Source organism: Meles meles, chromosome 19, assembly GCF_922984935.1.
Source record: "Meles meles chromosome 19, mMelMel3.1 paternal haplotype, whole genome shotgun sequence".
Lineage (NCBI taxonomy): Eukaryota > Metazoa > Chordata > Mammalia > Carnivora > Mustelidae > Meles > Meles meles.
Genome location: NC_060084.1, coordinates 1,487,178 through 1,505,319, shown reverse-complemented (window position 1 = coordinate 1,505,319; position 18,142 = coordinate 1,487,178). Strand labels below are relative to the sequence as shown.

Genomic DNA, 18,142 nt, shown 5'->3' with positions numbered 1-18,142 from the left:
TGGAGCCGGTTCACAGAGCTGCTGTCGCGTTCTCTCGGCTTACGCGGAGCGGACGTCAGGCTCTTCCAGAGAACCGTTGGAAACTCTGGGTCCCCTGGCTTGGCGTGATTTTGGCTTCTCTTTGCCCGAGGTCTGCGTGTGTTTGTCGCCGGGCCCTGTGCATGTCACATGCCGAGCTCCTCTCCGGTGTTGGCCGGCCTGGGTCCTGGGCGCCCCTGCCCCTCCTCCCCTGCGTCGACCACGGCGTGGTGGTCTGTGGCTCCAACCAGCTTCTTTCTGTTTTCCTTTTGTAATAAAAAGTGGAAAACACCGACTTGTGAGAAATAGTTTAAATCCTGCATATTTCAGGGAGATTTTCTTTTTAAGTCTTTTGTTTTTGTGGTTTGTTGCTTTTTTAGACCTTGACAGAGCCCCTTGGCACACGTCCAGATGACAGTCCCGTTCTGTGTGAGTGATGGGCAGAGGGGACAGAAATGTTAATGTCTAAGTTCTGGTACAGAGAATTCTAACCTGGTCACAAAGCGGTCTCCTGCCACAGAAGAGACGTTGGAGGCCCATTGGTGAGTCAGCTTGGAGGATGTTTGCATGATCGCTCTGAAAGCTGAAGACGCTTTGTTTTAAATCCGTCAAAATCAAACCGTGAAACCCCACACTGAAGGGGTGACGCAGGAGAGCAGGGAGTGCCATCGGGCCGTCCCTGGGCTGGGCTCACCAGGGGCTGAGCGCGTGAGGGGCACTTGGTTTTGAATACGAGCTCTGTCACCATAGGTGGGGAGACCGTGGGCACATTCGTGCCCTCTGCAAGCACCAGTCCCTCCTCAGCGCGCGGACAGTGAAGCTGCCCCCGAAGTCATGCGTCCGAGCGTGCGGTGTTCCTTCTCCAGCCCCCGTGAGGCTGCGAAGACGGATCATCCAAGAGTTCTTGTTCACCGAGGGTCTAGCGTCAGCCAGGCCTGTGCCCTGTGCTGAGCCCCGAAGCCCACAGAGTTCCAGGTCCCCTCCGTGGATGACCGTGCCCTCGGCGGTCCTTTGGGTGTCTTCTCGTGAGGCTTCGGTTCCGGCCCGTGATTCTTGGTCTGTTTCGGCATGTGGACCAGCAGCTTGAGACCAAGGAGTCTGGAGCCAAGAGCCAGAGGCCTGAACTCAGTCACGGGGCTTCGTGCGGAATTCATTCCCGCGTGAACACGCAGGCGCGTGCTCTGGGCACTCACCGGGGTGGCAGGTGGACGGAGAGAACCGGTGCGGCGGAGGGGAGTGCAGCACGTGGGAAACAGCGAGCGGGGCACACCTGTGCCTCCGACACGGGTGAACGTGTGTGTGATTTTGTTGCTGGTGCTGGGAACTAGCGGCACCAGCAGAATCCCGGGGGAATGGTTAGAGAAAACACAAAGCGCCTGGGCTCACTGGGGTGGTCTCTAGACCCCCCCAGGAAATTCTAATGTCGAAGCAGTCATGGCCTGTGAACTGTTGCCTCGTTGGTTTCTGTTCGACTGTCCCTGGAGAAGTCTGGGACAGTGTCACATGGCCGTGTGGCCTTGGGCGGGTGACCGGACTGCCTGGGCTGCGCGGGGAAGGCAGTGCGGTGCCCTCGTGTTTCGAGAGTGTGTCCTTCCACATGGGCTCCTCGAGGCGGTGCTGCCCACCATGACTGCTCCCGGGGGCATCGCTGGGGGCCCTGGACTCCGTCGCTGTCCACAGGGGGGTGTGGTCCTTGTGCCCTGATCACGGGTCACTGTCACTGTGTGTCTCTTACTTCTGAACAGTACCATTCTGAGGTAGGCGTATCCAGCTTGGGTAGTTAGCATCGTCTTAGGCAGGCACATTCGCTTGTAATTAGCATAATCTTAGAATTACAACAGGCAGGACAGTCTGAGTGTCTCCTTTTTCCCCCTTTCCTTATTTTTAAAATTTTTTTTATTATTTTTATATAATGTAATATATAATATATATATTATTATTTATTTAATATTTCTTAAAGATTTTACCTATTAGGGTCACGTGGGTGGCATAGTTGGTCCGGTGTCTGGCGTCGGCTCGGGTCCTGGGATGGGGCTCCCCGCGTGGTGGGGAGTCTGCTTCTCCCTTTCCCCCCGCTTGTGCTCTCTCTCACTCTCTCTCAAATAAGTAAAGTCTTCTATTTGATAGAGAGAGAGTGAGCACACAAGTGGGGGAGCAGCAGAGAGGCAGAGGGAGAAGCAGGCTCCCCGCTGAGCAGGGAGCCCGATGTGGGGCTCGATCCCAGGACCCCGAGACCATGACCTGAGCGGAAGGCAGACGCTTCACTGACGGAGCTCCCCAGGTGCCCCAGTATTTTGGTTTTTATTTAATTTAAGAACCAAAATGACAAACATACAGGTAAGGATATAGAAAATGATTTAAGGTTGTCAACGAATGAATTGGGCACATAGTGTTTAGAAAACAAAATGAGGGAGGGAGAGAGAAACCAATGGGTGGAACATAGCAGAAAGCCTAGAAATAGGCCCGCGGAGCTTTGACAGAGGTGTCCAGACCCATCCACAGGGGAAGGGCAGCCTTTTAACTCACGGAGTCAGGACACCGGGACATCTGCAGGCAGAACGAGAGGAAGGAGCCTGGGGTCACATCACCCCTGGAACAACAGTGAATTTCCGGTGGAGCGCAGATTTCAGTGTAGAGCCGTGTCCTGCAGAGGAAGCCGTAGGGAAACTCTTTGAGACCCAAGACCTGGCTCGGACGTCTTAGACGTGGTCCTGAAAGCAGCGTCCGTGCAGACAGTGAGGAGTTGGACGTGGTGAAGTGACGAGCTTAGGCTCCTCGCGGAGGGGAGATGCGGGACGTTCCATGTGGCCCAGCAGTCCCGTTCCTGGGCACTTAGCCTGGAGAAGTGAGAGCGTGTGTTCACAAGCGCCACGCGAATGTCTGTGGCAGCCTTGTTTGTAATGACCCAAACCAGCTGGTCTCCCGCTCCCCGGGTGGGGTTACAGGGTAGAGGGCAGGCTGCCCACGGGTGACGCCCTGTGCCGCGGGAATGTTCTCAGCCGTCCCCAGAGGGAACCGACCTTGGGGGTTTCCCCCGGCCCAAAAAGCTGGTCTCAAAGGCCAGCGTGTGTCTTGTGTTGGCAAGTGCGAGAACCGCACAGGTGGAGAGCAGGTTAGCGGTTGCTGGGGGCAGGGATGAGGCTGGGAGGGCAGACATGTCTCAAGGGGCAGCGTCGGCCCAGGAGCACGGGTGTGCATGTGGGGTCGGTCCTCCCAGAACCACCACACAGACACGCGCACACGCATAGCCAGGAAGTCTGAGGAAGGACTGGAGGCTCGTTCCAGAAGTGTTCCAGGGTGAGTTTCGGGCTTTCCCTACTAAACTGAGCTACACGTTTTATAGGGTGTCACTGCGGGGGCACGGGACTCTGGGTACTTTTTCCACCTCTAATTATTTTAAAGCAGCACGAGTAGGCGATATCATCGTGTGTGTGACCGAGAAAGGAGGCGTGATAGAGCGAGAGAGGGACTGTACACCTGTAAGGGTTTGTGCTGGCCTTGGCCAACACGCTTGTGGGGGCAGCCAAGCTCACTGGACATCTAGAGCTGGTCAGCAGGAGGGGAAGGTCAGGATCACCTGGCAGGGGCCGCTTGGCGTCTCCAAGACCAGGAAAGAAGGCCTCGACCCCTCACCTGATCAGGCCAGGCCCACCTGGGGTCTTCTCCCTTTGGTTCATTTGGGGTCAGCCAGTGAGGACTTTTAATGACATCTGCAGAATTGCTTCATAGCACATGCAGGTCAGTGTGATTGCATAATCGGGGAGTGTAGTTCAGCCCAGGCAGGACAGGCACATCATGGGGTCGATTTTCCCATATTTACCCTTCTATGACAGTCTTATTCTTACTAGTGTGATATAGATGTTCCTTATTTTCTGAAAAATGAGATATTCTTTTGTACACCTTGAGGCTGATGACCTGCACTGCGTTCGTTGAAAGTGTGAAATTTCTGGCGTGTTGTGACACTGATTTGCTTGTTACAGTCTGACGCTACCGTCTGTTTGCCTCCACCCGCGGATGCGCTTTCCCTAGCTGAACTTCTCCGTACTCCTTTGTTTTTGTTTGGTTTTGTTTTAAAGATTTTATTTATTTGACACACAGAGCTCACACGTAGGCAGAGAGGCAGGCAGAGAGAGAGGAGGAAGCAGGCTCCCCGCAGAGCTGAGAGCCCAATGTGGGGCTCCATCCCAGGAGCCTGGGATCATGACCTGAGCCGAAGGCAGCGGCTTCAACCCACTGAGCCACCCGGGTGCCCCACTCCTTTGCTTTTTTGAAAGTTCGTTCCCATCTCCTCCTCTCCCTGAAGTTTGCTGGGTCCCTTGGCCGGCGTACTTCTGTGCAGCAGGGGCAGAGAGAGAGGCTGAAGCTGAAGAAAGTGTTTCTTGTAGCTGTGAGGCCGCAGGTGTTACAGGCTGTTTCGGACGGATCTCCTGACGGCGTTCGTAGCCGGTCAAGCAAAACCACGTCCGTGTGTTAGCCCAGAATGAACTCGTAATAGTCCAGGATTCCGACTGCGTCCCTGAGATGGATGGGGCTTTCGTGTTGACTAATCCTTGAATCCGTGGATGAGTATGACTTACCGCTTACAGGGAGACGAGGGTCAGCCCTGGTCCTACTTCCAGTGCTAGTTGTCAAAGTTTCAAGTGCTGAGAAGCTTCGTTCACATAGAGAACCACGTGGGGGGAGAGACGCCTCTCAGCTCCTCGGCCGTGTCTAAGGGGCTGGAACGCTGTCGTCGGGGATGACTTGTGATGATCTCTGGGCTTAGGAGGTAACTAGGTTGTCTGCTGGTTTTGCTGAAAGCCAAAACAGGGTGCTGGTATGGCACCGGGACCGGGTGGCGGTCAGCAGGGGATCGGCTTTCTCACACCCAGCCTGGTGCCTCCCCGGGTACCCGCGTTCCGCTGGGGGCTGACCCCCCGGATGCACGGCGCACGACTGTGTAGCTGCAGGGACGGCTCGTTTCACTTTAAGGTGGGAAAGGGGCTTTGTGAGAGAGAACGGACATGTTGCCCATGGTGCGCTCTTGAAGCAAAATAGGAAAAGAGTCCGTTCTGCAAGGTGAGGAACTGGACGTGGCGTTGCTGAGAGCGGTCCCCGTCCAGGAGCCCCGGGACGTCGTGGGTGCCCCTTCGGGCTACTCGTTCACCTTGACGCTGGCTGCTTCCAGACATTGTTTCCTCGACAAGAGCTGTTAGGGAGGAAAGGTCTGTTTGTCCAACAACGTTGCCAGTTGGTGCCATGAGTAAATTTTAATCTGTTGCCTTCAAGACTTCGAGAGCTTTCGTGTCCTGCCGCCCATGGTGAGTTCCCATTAGCGCACTGTTAGCCCGCAGAGCCGTCCTAGCGAGCAGCTCGTGGAAGGAGAGGGCCGGGAGGCCTGTGTGTAGGATCCCGCAGGAGAGCAGGGGCTCCACGGAACTTGCTGCAGGGAGAGAGCAAGTGCCTGAGAACCAGGAATCTCGTGTTTCAACACAGAAGACTCGTAAATCTGGAAAGCCCTCTGTACCCATGGTGCCGAGTCGAGGGTCAGGGCCTGGTTACTGTGATGCCTGCCCTATGGCCGGGTGTAAGGATTGGCTTCCTTTAGGGCATTGTCCGAGGACAAGTAGAATCGCTGAGAAGTAATAATTCTGAATGAGATGCCGTGATTCAGCTTTTATCTTAGAAAAACACCTCATGGTCCTGTGGTTTACGGGCATGACACGGCGCTGTCTGTGCCCCTGATTTGGGGAGGGGGGTTTAACAGCCGTGTGGCCGTGACCCTGGGTGCATTTTTATGCACACTTTGGGTTACATGAAACTTCTCATGAAAGTATCATCTCCCCCCGAGTGGTAAAATTTCAGAATGGCCTCTTTGCACGTGGTGCTGCTGTGCATTTCCAGTGCGGCCCTGCCCCCTCCCCGCAAAGCACGCCCCGACTCCTGGGACCACAGCTCCAGCTGCCAGACGCTCAATGACTCAGCACCCGGGAGTCTGTGCCGTGAGACACACTGTCTGCTGCCGCTTGCTAGAACTCACAGGCCGCCTCCCGGAGGGTGCCCGGGCAGGGGTGCCGCCTCCCAGAGGGGACTAGGGACTGGTCTGTTGTCTGATCCTGTTCCTTCGGAGGGAAGAGCCCAGGCTCTGTGTTGCGGTTCCCACACTGCCCTGGTAGCAGCCGGAGGGGACACCGTTGTGTGGTTTTGCCCCTTTGCTAGCAGACCTAACCCTGGGGTGATGCTGGCAAGCGCCGTGCTGAGGAAAGCCTCGATTTGTCGTGGAGGAAACCTCGGGGACGCACGGAGGGCGGATCGCAAGCTGAGTTGGTGCCGACACAGTCCTTCAGAGACCCTAAGTGCCCAACACCCCGGGAGCTCTCGCTCCTTTCTGTGTCAGTATTCCTGCCCAGCTCCACTGGGACCACCGGCCCTGAGGGAAGGTGACCTCTCTCCTCAAGAGAAAAAAAGTAAAAGGCAAAAAAAGGGAAACACCTCTGGTTTATTCTTCGCCCGGTGTGGACCGTCCCTCCCCTTGACCCGTGACTTCCGCTTGGGGCCACCTCCTCGCCCTTAGTGCAGGTCCTGGGGGGCCGACTGTATTGAATGACTCTTATGTACGCTGAAAATGAATGTTGTTGTTTTAAGGTCTTCTTTTTCTTTGTGATTCTTTTGTTCCCTAGCGTCGTCCCCCAGACTACAGTAATACTCAACAATGATCGGCAGAACGCCATTGTAGCCAAGATGGACGACCCCTTGAGCGGCAGGGCGCCGGATTCCCTGGAAAATGTCATTAGCAAGTCAGTAGCCACAACACCAGCCCCACCTTTCACTGCCACTGCCACCGAGATGAGTCCCCTGGAGAACCAGCCGGCGTTCCGAGCCGGGCACAGCCGGCCGCAGTTCTCCGTGGTGGGGGGCCGAGCCGCGCCGCGGGCCCGCGTCCCGACGCGCTAGCTGGAGGAGCGGACGCGTCACGGGGACAGGCACTGGGAGCTGCCGTGTCCAGTGCTCCCGTGCTTTAGGGGAGCCGGCTGGATGTTTCCACAGCAGCCGCTGGAGCTTGTGTCCCCCTCCCTGACCACCCCGCACTCACGTCTGTCTGTCTGTCTGTCTCTGTAGCAGCATGTCAGGTCAACAGACAGCCTTTGTTCAAGTTTGCTGAGTGAGGAGGGCATGTCCGGGTGATGTTTCTCTTTGGAGACCCGGTGGATGTGACCTTCGTCAGAAATAGGAGAGCTTGATGACAGCGTGTGACGGTGAGGTCACTGCGGGCGGCCCTGCCTGGCGTTCTGGGCTCAGCTTTTCCTGGGAACGTGCCCGAGAGGCCTCTTTGGCCTGTGGTTTCCATCAGCGTGTCCGCGGAGTTCTGTCTGGCCTTTGCTCTCCATCTTCCCCCAGCCGTGTCCTGCTTCCTTTATTGTCCTAGCCCGGTCTTGAGGGGCCCCGCCGGGCTGCGGCCTGCTGTGTCGGGTGGGAAAGGCCATCCGAGGAGACCCGGCCAGTGGAGGCGAGGCAGGGTCAGGCGGACCTCCAGCGGGGCTTGGCTGAGGTCAGCTGTCAGACACAGAGCAAGGGCGGCTCGGGCCGGCTGCCGTGGAGTCAGGTTCCGAAGGTGTAGCCCCCTTCCTGCGGCTTGGCCAGGGTTGGAAGCATGTTTTGTCTCTGTAAACAGGGAAAGTGCATTTCCTCCCCTTCTCCCTGCCTGCCAGGCCCGGTGAAGGGATGTTGAGAAGGTTCTGGAAGTCCCAGGGAGCATGTCCCCAGGTAATAGTACGTGGAGATGTTTCGAGCCCTTCTCGGAGCTGGGGGCTTGTGTCTTGTTTTTCGGGCAGTAGCTCATTGCTCCTTGTCAGGATCCCTTAGCGTGGCGAGAGGATCCCCCAGGACGTTCTTGGCTGGCTTTTTAGACCCACGTGAGTGGTTTTTGTCGGTGGGAAGAGGCGGGAGTGGTCGCTGCCCTTAGCAAAGCCCGGTTGCTCCCGGAAGGTGTAACAGTGTGGAGTGCATTGGGTCAGCGGGAGTCTCCAGGCTCACTTCTCCTAATCCAGTCTTTCTTTGACATTGTCTCCAAAGTTATGCACGTGTCCGATTTGCGGGGTCACTTCTGTGATCGGAGAGCTGCAGTCTGGGCCTGGAGTGACAGTGGGTTGTGATTTTCCTTCTTTTGCGATGTAAACATGTTTGCTTTTAAATTTCCTATGGCTTCTTCCAACCCCGGACTGTTTTGTGCTGTTGAGTTGCTGTCCGTCTCAGTAGGGAGAGCTGGATGGGAGGCCTCGTGAGCGGCTGCCCCGTGCGCGGTGAGAGTCTCTGGTAAACAGGACAGAAGAACATGGCAGTGCCTGAGCGCTCGTGTCTGCCTGTGGGTCGTGGCGCTCTCACAACGTTGGCTGGTGTTTTTGTCTCCCGCTCAGCGCGGTGCCCGGGCGACGGCAGAACACCATTGTGGTGAAGGTGCCGGGTCAAGAGGACAGCCACAACGAGGACGGGGAGAGCGGGTCCGAGGCCAGCGACTCCATTTCCAACTGTGGACAGTCAGGAAGTCAGAACATTGGCAACAACGTCACCCTCATCACCCTGAACTCGGAAGGTGCGCCTGCAAAGCTTCTTTCTTTTGCCTGAACGGCAGTAGGTACCGTTTTGTGTTTTGTCTTGTTTTTCTGCTTCTTAGGAAAGTGAGACGGACCTCCGCCTCCTGATGGTTCAGCTTCACAGTTTGTCAACTTTGTCAACACGGTTTGGCGGTGCCAAAATGACCCACGCTCGGTCGAGACGTAATTTGCATTTAGCATCTGGGTCTCTTCCCGGGGCTGGCGGTGCGGGGCAGGGCTCCCCCTCCCCCGACGATCATGCGGTCAGCAGCTACCCCGCCACCGCCTTGGTGCACCCGGACACGGCCGTCCTTGTGGTCGCGTTTAGCACAGGATTCAGACGTTCCCTGAGCTGTCGCCTACGGTATCGTGTGTGTGACTTGATTTTGCCCCCCTGGAGGCTAATGTGGATGTTCTGAGCACGTCTAGGCTGGGCTGGGCTCGTGTGTGATGCTCGGTGGGTTAGGGGCATGACATGAGTTTTTGACCTCGCATTTCTCAAGCTCTGATAGGTTTCTTGGGACACGGCCCCCTGCTCAGTGGGGAAGATGCGCAGACGTTTACTGTTTTCCGGGAGAGAGAGAGTGAGACCAGCGTGGGTTTCATGTCTAGAGGTCGCTGTCAGTCCTGCTTGCTTTTCGTGTGGGAACATGTGCACTGTGTGACTGGGGGCTCTCCTCCACTGCAGCACGGGAGCCTTCCGCGGCGTGCAGGTCAGTCGGGCTCTGGAGACTCTGATGACAGGCTCTTGTGCTTTTTGTAGCGGGCAGCTGGCCACTGCCTTTGACCAGGGCTCTGTCCGCGTCTCTGCCAAGAGCCAGACGTGGGTGCTTGGGGGAGGTCGTGCTCTTCCCCCGCCCGCTCCGAGAGGCAGGGTGAGTTGCTCTGCCATGCCTGGACGTGAGCCTGTTTGACCCACACCTGCCTTCCTGTCCCCCTGCATCTCCTGCCGAGGTCGGACGTCTGCCCCCGACTGGCCCGCTCTGTGCAGCCGGCCTCACAAGCCTCGCAGCGGACCCCTGCTGCCCGGCATGTTTGTCCTGCCTTTTTGGGCCAACTTAGGCTTCCCACACAGCTTTTTGCAGCAGGGGCGGGTGGGGGACAGATGTGTTCGGAGCCGTGCTGCTGACTTCGAAGGCCTGGGTTTCCGTTTCTAGTGTACTTGTGAGGTTTTCTGGTTTTAGGTCTGAGTTGTTGATTTTTACTTCAAGAGCTATGTAAATTCCTTAAGACAATGATGTAGCTTTACTGAGCAAAGGTTTTCCTGTTACGCGGGTTACCATAGCTCAAACAGGGAAAACAGTACTTTGCTCCAAGTTTTGCTCACGTCTGACATAAATTGATGGGTTGGGGATCGGTAGAGTAGGAGTGGGGAGAGAATGAGAGCTTAGGGACAGCCTTTCTGTACATCTGAGATCTAATGTAATTCTGTAAGGTCGACCGTCGTAACGCAGACCATTCAGCGGTGTGTTGTTTGTTTGCGTAGTGTGCAGCCATCATCCAGTCTGATTCTAGAACATTCTGCCACCCTAGAAAGGAGCCCGCCACAGTCCCTGCCCGTTGTCCCTGGGAGCCACCGGTCCACTTTTCATCTCTGGAATGACCTGTCGTAGGCACTTCCCACGCGGGGTGGGGGTGGGGCGGTGGAGGGGGTCAGGGGTGGAGAGAGCACCAGCCCCGCACCCCGTCCATGGCCGGGTCCTGCTCCGTCGTGTGGATGGACCATGTTCATCTGTTGGCAGATGCTCGGGGCGCTTCCAGTTTCTGTGATGACCACGCCTGCCCGGGGGTTGGTGAGAGCATGTGTTTTCGTTTCTCTTGGTGGGCACCTGGGAGTGGATTCGCCTCGTTATTTTGCACATTGGATTTGAGGACAAGAGGGATGCCCTGATCTCAGCTAGTGGGTGTTAACCTCCATGGTGGAGAGGGCGTTGGCAGCAGCTGCGTGCGCTGTCGTCCACGTGGACTCCGGGTCGCTACCCACGCGGGTGTGGGCCGCCACTTGAGGCCCGACGTTCGCCGGGTTTCAGCCGCACCTGCTGAGGCACTCGGAAGTTCCTCGGGTTCTCTTAACATAGAATATTTTACCTTTTTAAGTGTCTTACTTCGATGTGAAAAAACTTCATTTGGGGAAAGTGGAGCGTGCTGCTAAACAAACACAGAGAAAGGTTCAAACTCTGAGCTTAGTGACGTCTCAGAGAAAAAATACAGATTTTCTTTTTATCTGAGTCTGAGTCCTTGATGAGCTGACGCGTTTGAACCATGACCCTCTAGGGGTTTGTGTCCGCTGGACACGTCTGATGGACAGTACCTGTTGTTAGGATTGGAGCAAACGAGGGTGCCTGGGTGGCTCCGGTCCCCATCTCCGGGTGCTGGGATTGAGCCGCATGCTGGACTTCCTGCTGCGTGGGGAGCCTGCTTCTCCCTCTGCCCCTGCTCATGTGTGCATGTGCTCTCCCTTTTTCTCAAATAAATAAAATCTTAAAAACATGAACAAAAAAAGGATTGAGGCAAACTAGAGGAATTTTTCCGATATTTGAAGAAGCGATCATAATTCAGGACCATTCTGCTTGACCATGGCATTAGGAGCAAGCTCGCTGGGATGTGTGCCTTCTGTGGCCTCTGGCCTGGGAGGATCTCCCCCGGCAGTCGGACGTCTGCGAGGAGGCCCCGCTGCGCTGCCCCGGCTGGAACCGTGGCCGGTGCCCGAGGGCCTGGAGGCCGCCACGCGCGCACGTGCTGCGGAGCAGGCCTGCCGTTAGTGCCTGTCAGATTCACCATTGGCCCGTAGCGGCATCGTGTGTGGAAACCTCTGAGATGCGTGCGCACTGTCCCTCCCACGTCCTCCCCAAGACCAGCTCAGCTGGCCCAGCTGGGGAGGGTCGGGTCAGCTAGTTTCTGTTAAGCTCTGGTAACACGCAGAGCTCTGCAGGGCCCCGGGCTCGGCGTTGCGTGGCGGCCGGAGTTCCTAATAACAGCCCAGAGCTGCACAGGGACGCGCCGCTCTTAGAAAAGTATTTAAGTGCCTGCAGTTTTAAAAACCACAGGTTCCAAAATGGTTGTTTCTTAAGAATTCCAAATGGTTTGCATGAACTGATGTGCTGTTTTATATCAGTGTGGAGTCCCTTACTTACTGCAAGGCACCGTATCTATATTTTGTATTTATTGTATTTCATTTTTTTAAGAGCGAGCAAGTGCGCGTGAGGCTGGGGAGGGGAGGGCAGAGGGAGAGAGGATTTCACGTGACCTCCCTGCTGAGCTCGGAGCCCAGCACGGGGCTCGGTCCCGAGATCGCGACCTGAGCTGAAATCAGGAATCAGGTGCTTCACTGGCTGTACCCCCAGGTGCGCCCTGAAAACGTTTCTTGAGAATTTATTTTCATCAACTTTTTTTTTCTTTTTAGAAGTAGGCTCCATGCCCAGTACAGAGCCCAACATGGGGCTTGAACTCGTGACCCTGAGATTGAGACGAGAGCTGAGATGAAGCATCACAGGCTTAACCCACTGTGCCACCCAGACGTCCCTACGTAAACTTATTTTTTCAACATAAATTCTTTATTTTTATTTTTATTTCTTTTTAAGATTTCTCATTTATTTGAGAGAGAGTGCGTGTGCGTGCTGGCATGCACATAAGCAGAGACACAGAGGGAGAAGTGGGCTTCTGCGGAGCAGGGAGCCTCACGTGGGACTCGACCCCAGGACCCTGGGGTCATGACCTGAGCGAAGGCAGATGCTTTACTGTCTGAGCCACCCAGGCGCCCCGGACATAAATTCTTTATGTTGCCACAACATTAAAAAACTTTTTTTTTTTTCTTAAAGATTTTATTATTTATTTGACAGAGATCACAAGTAGGGAGAGAGGCAGGCAGAGAGAGAGGAGGAAGCAGGCTCCCAGCCAAGCGGAGAGCCCGATGTGGGACTCGATCCCAGGACCCTGAGATCATGACCTGAGCCGAAGGCAGAGGTTTTACCCACTGAGCCACCCAGGCGCCCCAACACTGAAAAACTTTTTATCGGCAGTCGTAAATGGGCTCCTGAGAAGGGTGGGATTACACACAGAGCCCGGTGAGGATGACGTTGATGAATGAAGCCGGAATGGTGGAAGGACTCGACAGGTCCGGGGGGAGGGCTGCGGGGGATGCCGGTTCTGGAGTTAGGGAGTTCTGGCTCCTCCCATGGGGTCCTGGAAGGGGCGGCACGGGACGCTGATGGGGATACCCTGTCCGTGCCCCGTGCTTCCCGCTCGTTGCTGCCAAGGAGGACGTCCTTGGCCTCTTGCTGTAGTCCCAGCTGAGGTCGTGATGACTCGTGCTCAGTAGGGCAGCCTGGCCTGAGCCGGTGGCCTTGCCCCTCCGTCGCTGGTGCACTCGTGGTTTCTGTGGAATGTGCTTAGAGTTGGGGGAAAGGGCTTGGCTGCAGTACCAAGGACCATTTGTTTTTTTTCCCTTTTTCTTGTGATCCTGTGTGTGACTCAGCGCTCTTGAACTGCCCATTTAAAAACCCCAAATGATCGATCTGTTTATAGCGTACAGATGTCCCATCACTCCCAGAGAAGCATGGTGGTTTGGGCTGCGGGGACACAGCTCACTGTGTCTAATCCTAGAGAGGTGGGCCGTCTGGTTTCTTAGGTCGGTCTGAGGGTCGAGCGTTGTCCACACTCACTTCAGGTGACGCGCGACTAAGGGGAGCGGTCAGAATGTGCCGGGTTGCAAGAGTCCTGTGTGATCCGGGGCTTGGGGGCCACCCCGGCAGGGCCTGTCTTGGAAAGCCGTGGTCAGCTGTAGAAAAGGCCACATCTTACTGGCCTTAGCCTTTGGGATTCCAGAAGCTAACGATGTTTGCTCCTGGAATGGTCTGGTTTAGGAGGGGGACGCAGGGAGCTGGAGGTCCCAGGGCGTGAGGCCAAGAGGATGGTTGTGAATACTGGGCTCTTGGAGCCATTAGAGGGGTTCGCACTCCAGGTATGAAAGCCTCCAGGTGGTGTCGGAGCTGGGCAGCGTGGTCCAGCAGTGGGCCCGGACACGGGCCGAACGGAAGACACTCAACGGACTCCCGCTGATCCCACAGCTTTCCCAAAGTGGCTCCTGTGACTCTGAGCAGGCCCACAGCCTCTGGAAGCAAGAGCGCACAGCTCGGTCCTGGGACTTCCGAGCCCGGGGTGTGATCGCGTGGGGGTCTCAGGCACATCGGCGTCCGTGTGTGAGTGGCGAGGGCGCAGGACACCGGTGGCCCTGCTCTCTGTCCCACGCGTGCGCATGCCGGCCTGGCTGGTTCTGCGGTCTTGCTGCTCTCTGCTGCTCCTGTCATCTCCCCGGGCCTGAAACAGACCCTCAGGACAGAGTGTTCGTTGTACAGAAGTGTTTTTGGGGGAGGAAAATCCGAGTTAGTCCTGAAGGGCTTTTGTTAGGTCTTTCAGAAGTGCTGGTTCATTCCGTCGACAGTTAGAATAATTGGAATAGAAGGTTAGTTTATTTTCCTTACGATCTGGTAGTTTTTCAGTAAGGCCGCTTCAGTAAGGCTTCAGATGCCCAACGTGAACAGGCTCTCTTAGTAAAATAAATACGCGCTTTCTGAAGGGTCAGAAGGGGAATTTCTCAAATATTTATGTGGGAAGGTGTTTCGTCTTGTTTCTCATTTAAAGGACATGATTCATCATCACTGCTGAGAAGCTGGAGTCCAGCCAGCGTTCTTGCTCCCGAGTGGGAAGTGAGTTGGGGCTGAGTCTTTCCCAGGGGAGCAGGCCTGAGCCTTTCCCAGGGGAGCAGGCCTGAGCCAGCGGGTCAGCCAGCATGACCCTGGGAAGGACGGGCTCCTGAGTGTCCCTGGCGGTCCTGTCCTCTTGTGTCAGGACTCACGGAGACGCAGCACGTCTCCCATAGGACCGCGACGGCAGTGATGGCGTCCTGGTCCCTCTCCCACTGGTCCCTGGCTTGCATGACAGTGACCTTTCATCTCTTCATGGGTCAGGGTCACTGAGGCCGCCGTCCTTGTTCTAGCTCGACTTCCTGCTCTGGTAAAGAGCACACACCTGTCATTTGCAGGGCATCTGGTGGCATTCGGGACGAGTCAGTTGTAAACAGGTCAGAAAATGCCTTGTAAAATGTTGAGATGTTGGATCGGAATAAAATTTCCGGGTAATTTTCCATGTTACCAGAGAAATTTAAACCCTTCTATTTGGGAGCAGTAAGGAGGTGGGAGATAAGGAAAGTTAATCTTTAGACTAATGTCCTTTTTGGAGGGGAACAGCATCTCCTGAAATAGTACTTACCATTGGAGTTTGAACTGACACCTTTCATCCTTCAGAATATTCTGGTAACATTTCCAGAGCCATGTGCTCGGCACGAAGGACAGGCTCTTTTCATCTGCAGGCAGGTGGCGGTGGAGGGTGTGGGGCCTTCGCGGGGTGTGGAAGCCAGCTTCATCGTTGGCTTGGTGCGGGGCTGGCCCTCTGGCGTCCAGGGGCGGTTTCCCTGCTTCTGTTGCAGCGCGGTCGGCGGAGGAGGGGGCGCCAGGCTTAGCTCACGTAGGGCCTGCCGCGGTCAGCACCCCTAGCAGAGACCAGTCGGACAATATGGATCCATTTGACGGATGATTATTTTTGACATGAAGGAAATGGGGTTTAATGGGTATTTGTCAAAGTTTTTCACTCATTTAGCATCATATTTTGCTCTGAAATAGGTGAAATCACTCTTTCCTTTCTTTCCTGTGAATCACTTTGAGAACACTCGCATTTACACTTTTGGCTGCTGCGGCCACGGACGCGGACCGTCCCGGTGTCGGTGTGCTGGTGTTTTCTTTCTTGTTCCTGGAACCGTGAGGCTCCCCGGCGGGGGACACTTGGAAGAGTGGCCTTTTTCCTTGTACGTCACTGTGCCAGCTCCAGGGGCCAAGTGCGGGGTTTGGACGAGCTGACGTGCTCTCGGTGCAGCACGTGGCTGTCGGGAGCTTCCGTGCTGGAGGGTCTTAGACCTCACAGTGTGGACAGCACGGCTTTGGGGGAGGGAGACACATCCCCGAGGGGGCCGTGGGCAGTCTGGGTGGCCAGCGGGTTTCTCGGGCGGCGTCGGTGGGGCGGGCTGTGGCCATCCCTGGCTGAGTCGCGCCCTCGCTGCAGGCACCTCTTCTCGGTACTGGTTTGGGAAGACGTCGACTCCCCGTTTGAACTGTCCGCTGTGTCCGCTGCTTTAGAAACACCGTGGCACCGGGGAGCTCGCCAGCACAATCCCATCACTTCTCACTCCTGAGAAAGATTGCCGCGGTCTTCGGCATGCCGTGGGTCGTGTCCGTGGTGGTCGGGGAGGCAGGTGCCGCGGCCCTTCCCCGTGGGCTCGCAGGGTCCTCCTGTTCAAACACTTGGGTCTGGAGAAGGTCCGTAGACCGCGCCTTCGGTCTGACACCGTATGTTCACAGTGAGACCAGCAGCGCGTGGGAAGGGAACGTGGGAAGGTTTCAGCGCTGCTGAAGGTCCTGCTGCTTCTTGGACTGCCGAGTAGCCCATCCGCAGCCGTGTGTGTCCCTGTCACCCCCCAACACACATGTTCCCTGCCCATCCGTTGTCGGCACAGATGGGGTCACTCCCCGTCCTTCTCTCCCCGGCCCTGCTCGCTCTGTGGCCTGAGTGCGGCAGGTAGGGACGTCTTTCCACTCCGCGTGCTGTCGTGAAGCCTGGGTTCCCCGAGGGCTTCGGCCGGAGCGTTAGACCCAGCGCTGGGTGCAGAGTTGCCCAGTAAGTATCCGCAGATGAAGCCGTAAATACCCTGGAGGTTGGAGCTCTTCGGACGTTCCAGATCCGAGCTGGAGACAGCCCCTGCCGGCTCGGATCACTGGGCCGGGCTGCTTTCGGCGCGTAGGCCGAACGTAGCAGGAGCTGGTTGGCGTTCAGAAGCACGCGTCTGCTGCGTGTGTGCCCGGGGCGCCGTCTCTCCCAGAGCCCTGGTATTCTCAGAAACGAGCCTGCCTCCCTGTGGCTCATTCACAGTTGAAATAATCAGGTTTGTGACTGGTTTTCTGTCCTCAGCTGAAGCCAGGCGCCTGGCTTCAACCCGCTAAGCAGTCCCGCCAGCCGCCGGCCGGTCCCCGGGGCAACGTGGTCACCTCGACGGCGTTGCGGAGCCTCACCAGATGCTCTCGCAGATCGCGTGATGCGGGAGCTCAGCCAGGAGAGGCTCCCTGCGAGGGGGGTGGGATGTGTGAGTCACGGATGGGCGGCCATGTGCTCCGCTCCAGCCTTTGGCCGAGCGTGGCTGGCTGCTCCTGGTGGGACCTCTCCTGCCCGGGGCGACATTTCAGAATCAAGCTCGGGAGAGATCTGAAGCGGGCCGGCCTGGCCGTGGTGTGACCCAGCAGCCCCTTTGATAGGAAGCGGGTGTCCCTCTCACACCCCAGCCACCCAGGAGGAGACCTCCCCCTGCCTAGCGCCCCTGCCCTCCCGCGGGGGCCGCCTCAATGCAGGTGTGCTCTCCCGCCTGCCCCAGCTTCGGAGTCTGGCTCGGAAGAGATGCTGGGGAAGCCACTGGTTTCCTAGCAGAACTGATGGCTCCCCAGGTTTGGCGTCTTAAGTGGAGCTTCCTTCTGCCAAAGGTTGAGGCTCCCTTGAGTTGGTGTTACGCTTGACGAACACGGAGCCCTTTTTGCTCACACGTTGGGCTGCTCCGACGGCTGGCGGCTGTTCACAATGATGGAATCCAGGGTCCTCTGTGGTCGAGCAGAGCCAGGCCCCTCGCTGGGGGCCTTGCTCAGGAACCAGGGGATGGCTGCGAGGCTGGTCTCCGCCTCGCAGTGTCCCCCCCCTTCAGGGAGCTGGTGAGGTGCGTGGGCCTGGGGGGGGCACCGCAGGTAGAGAGGTTTCTCCCGTCCCAGTGCCTGCCTGCTTCTCTCTCCCCGTCAGCGCCGTGTCTGTGTCCTGATCATCTCTGTGGCCTTGTCGAAGGCAGAGGGGGATCCCTCCCTCTGGGTGTGTGCGTTGGACTCCCCGGCTGCAGACCGGCCCGCACGCAGGCATGCTGCCTCCTGTTTGCTCGTACGTGAGTTAGCAGGGCAAGGCTCGGCCCGCGGAAGCCAGTCAGGAAGGCAGAAGAGGGTTTCCGTGTGGCAGGCCCCATCCGTCTCCCTGCGATGGGGCGGTGGACACCAAGGTGGCCCCTGTGGGGATGACGCGTGGGTTTCCGTTCATCACGTGTCCTCGCTGACCCCAGGGGCCGCCGCCTTGCTCCGGGGAGCGCTTCTCCAGCGGCCTCCCCGGAGCACGTCCGTGCCGAGCCCGGGGCCCTCGGGTTCGGGAGCTGACGCGAACCCGCCCCTTCTCTCTCTCGCAGAGGACTACCCCAACGGCACGTGGCTGGGCGACGAGAACAACCCCGAGATGCGCGTGCGCTGCGCCATCATCCCCTCGGACATGCTGCACATCAGCACCAACTGCCGCACAGCCGAGAAGATGGCCCTGACGCTGCTGGACTACCTGTTCCACCGGGAGGTGCAGGCCGTGTCCAACCTGTCGGGCCAGGGCAAGCACGGCAAGAAGCAGCTCGACCCCCTCACCATCTACGGCATCCGCTG

At 57.1% G+C, this 18,142-nt stretch overlaps 1 protein-coding gene across 7 annotated transcripts in view; it reads left to right on the top strand.

Annotated features, from left to right (window-relative positions):
- Positions 1-18,142, top strand: part of LOC123931087 (BTG3 associated nuclear protein) — a 100,707-nt gene that overhangs the window by 36,020 nt on the left and 46,545 nt on the right. For 4 of the 7 annotated variants that reach the window (XM_045987832.1, XM_045987830.1, XM_045987829.1 and 1 more), the window contains exons 5-7: positions 6,678-6,794; positions 8,412-8,587; positions 17,902-18,141. In XM_045987832.1, coding sequence (XP_045843788.1) covers positions 6,678-6,794; positions 8,412-8,587; positions 17,902-18,141 — 533 coding nt within the window. Of the gene's footprint in view, positions 1-4,628; positions 5,319-6,677; positions 6,795-8,411; positions 8,588-17,901; position 18,142 lie in introns of those variants that run through there. The other 3 variants (XM_045987835.1, XM_045987834.1, XM_045987836.1) reach the window with 2 other exon arrangements.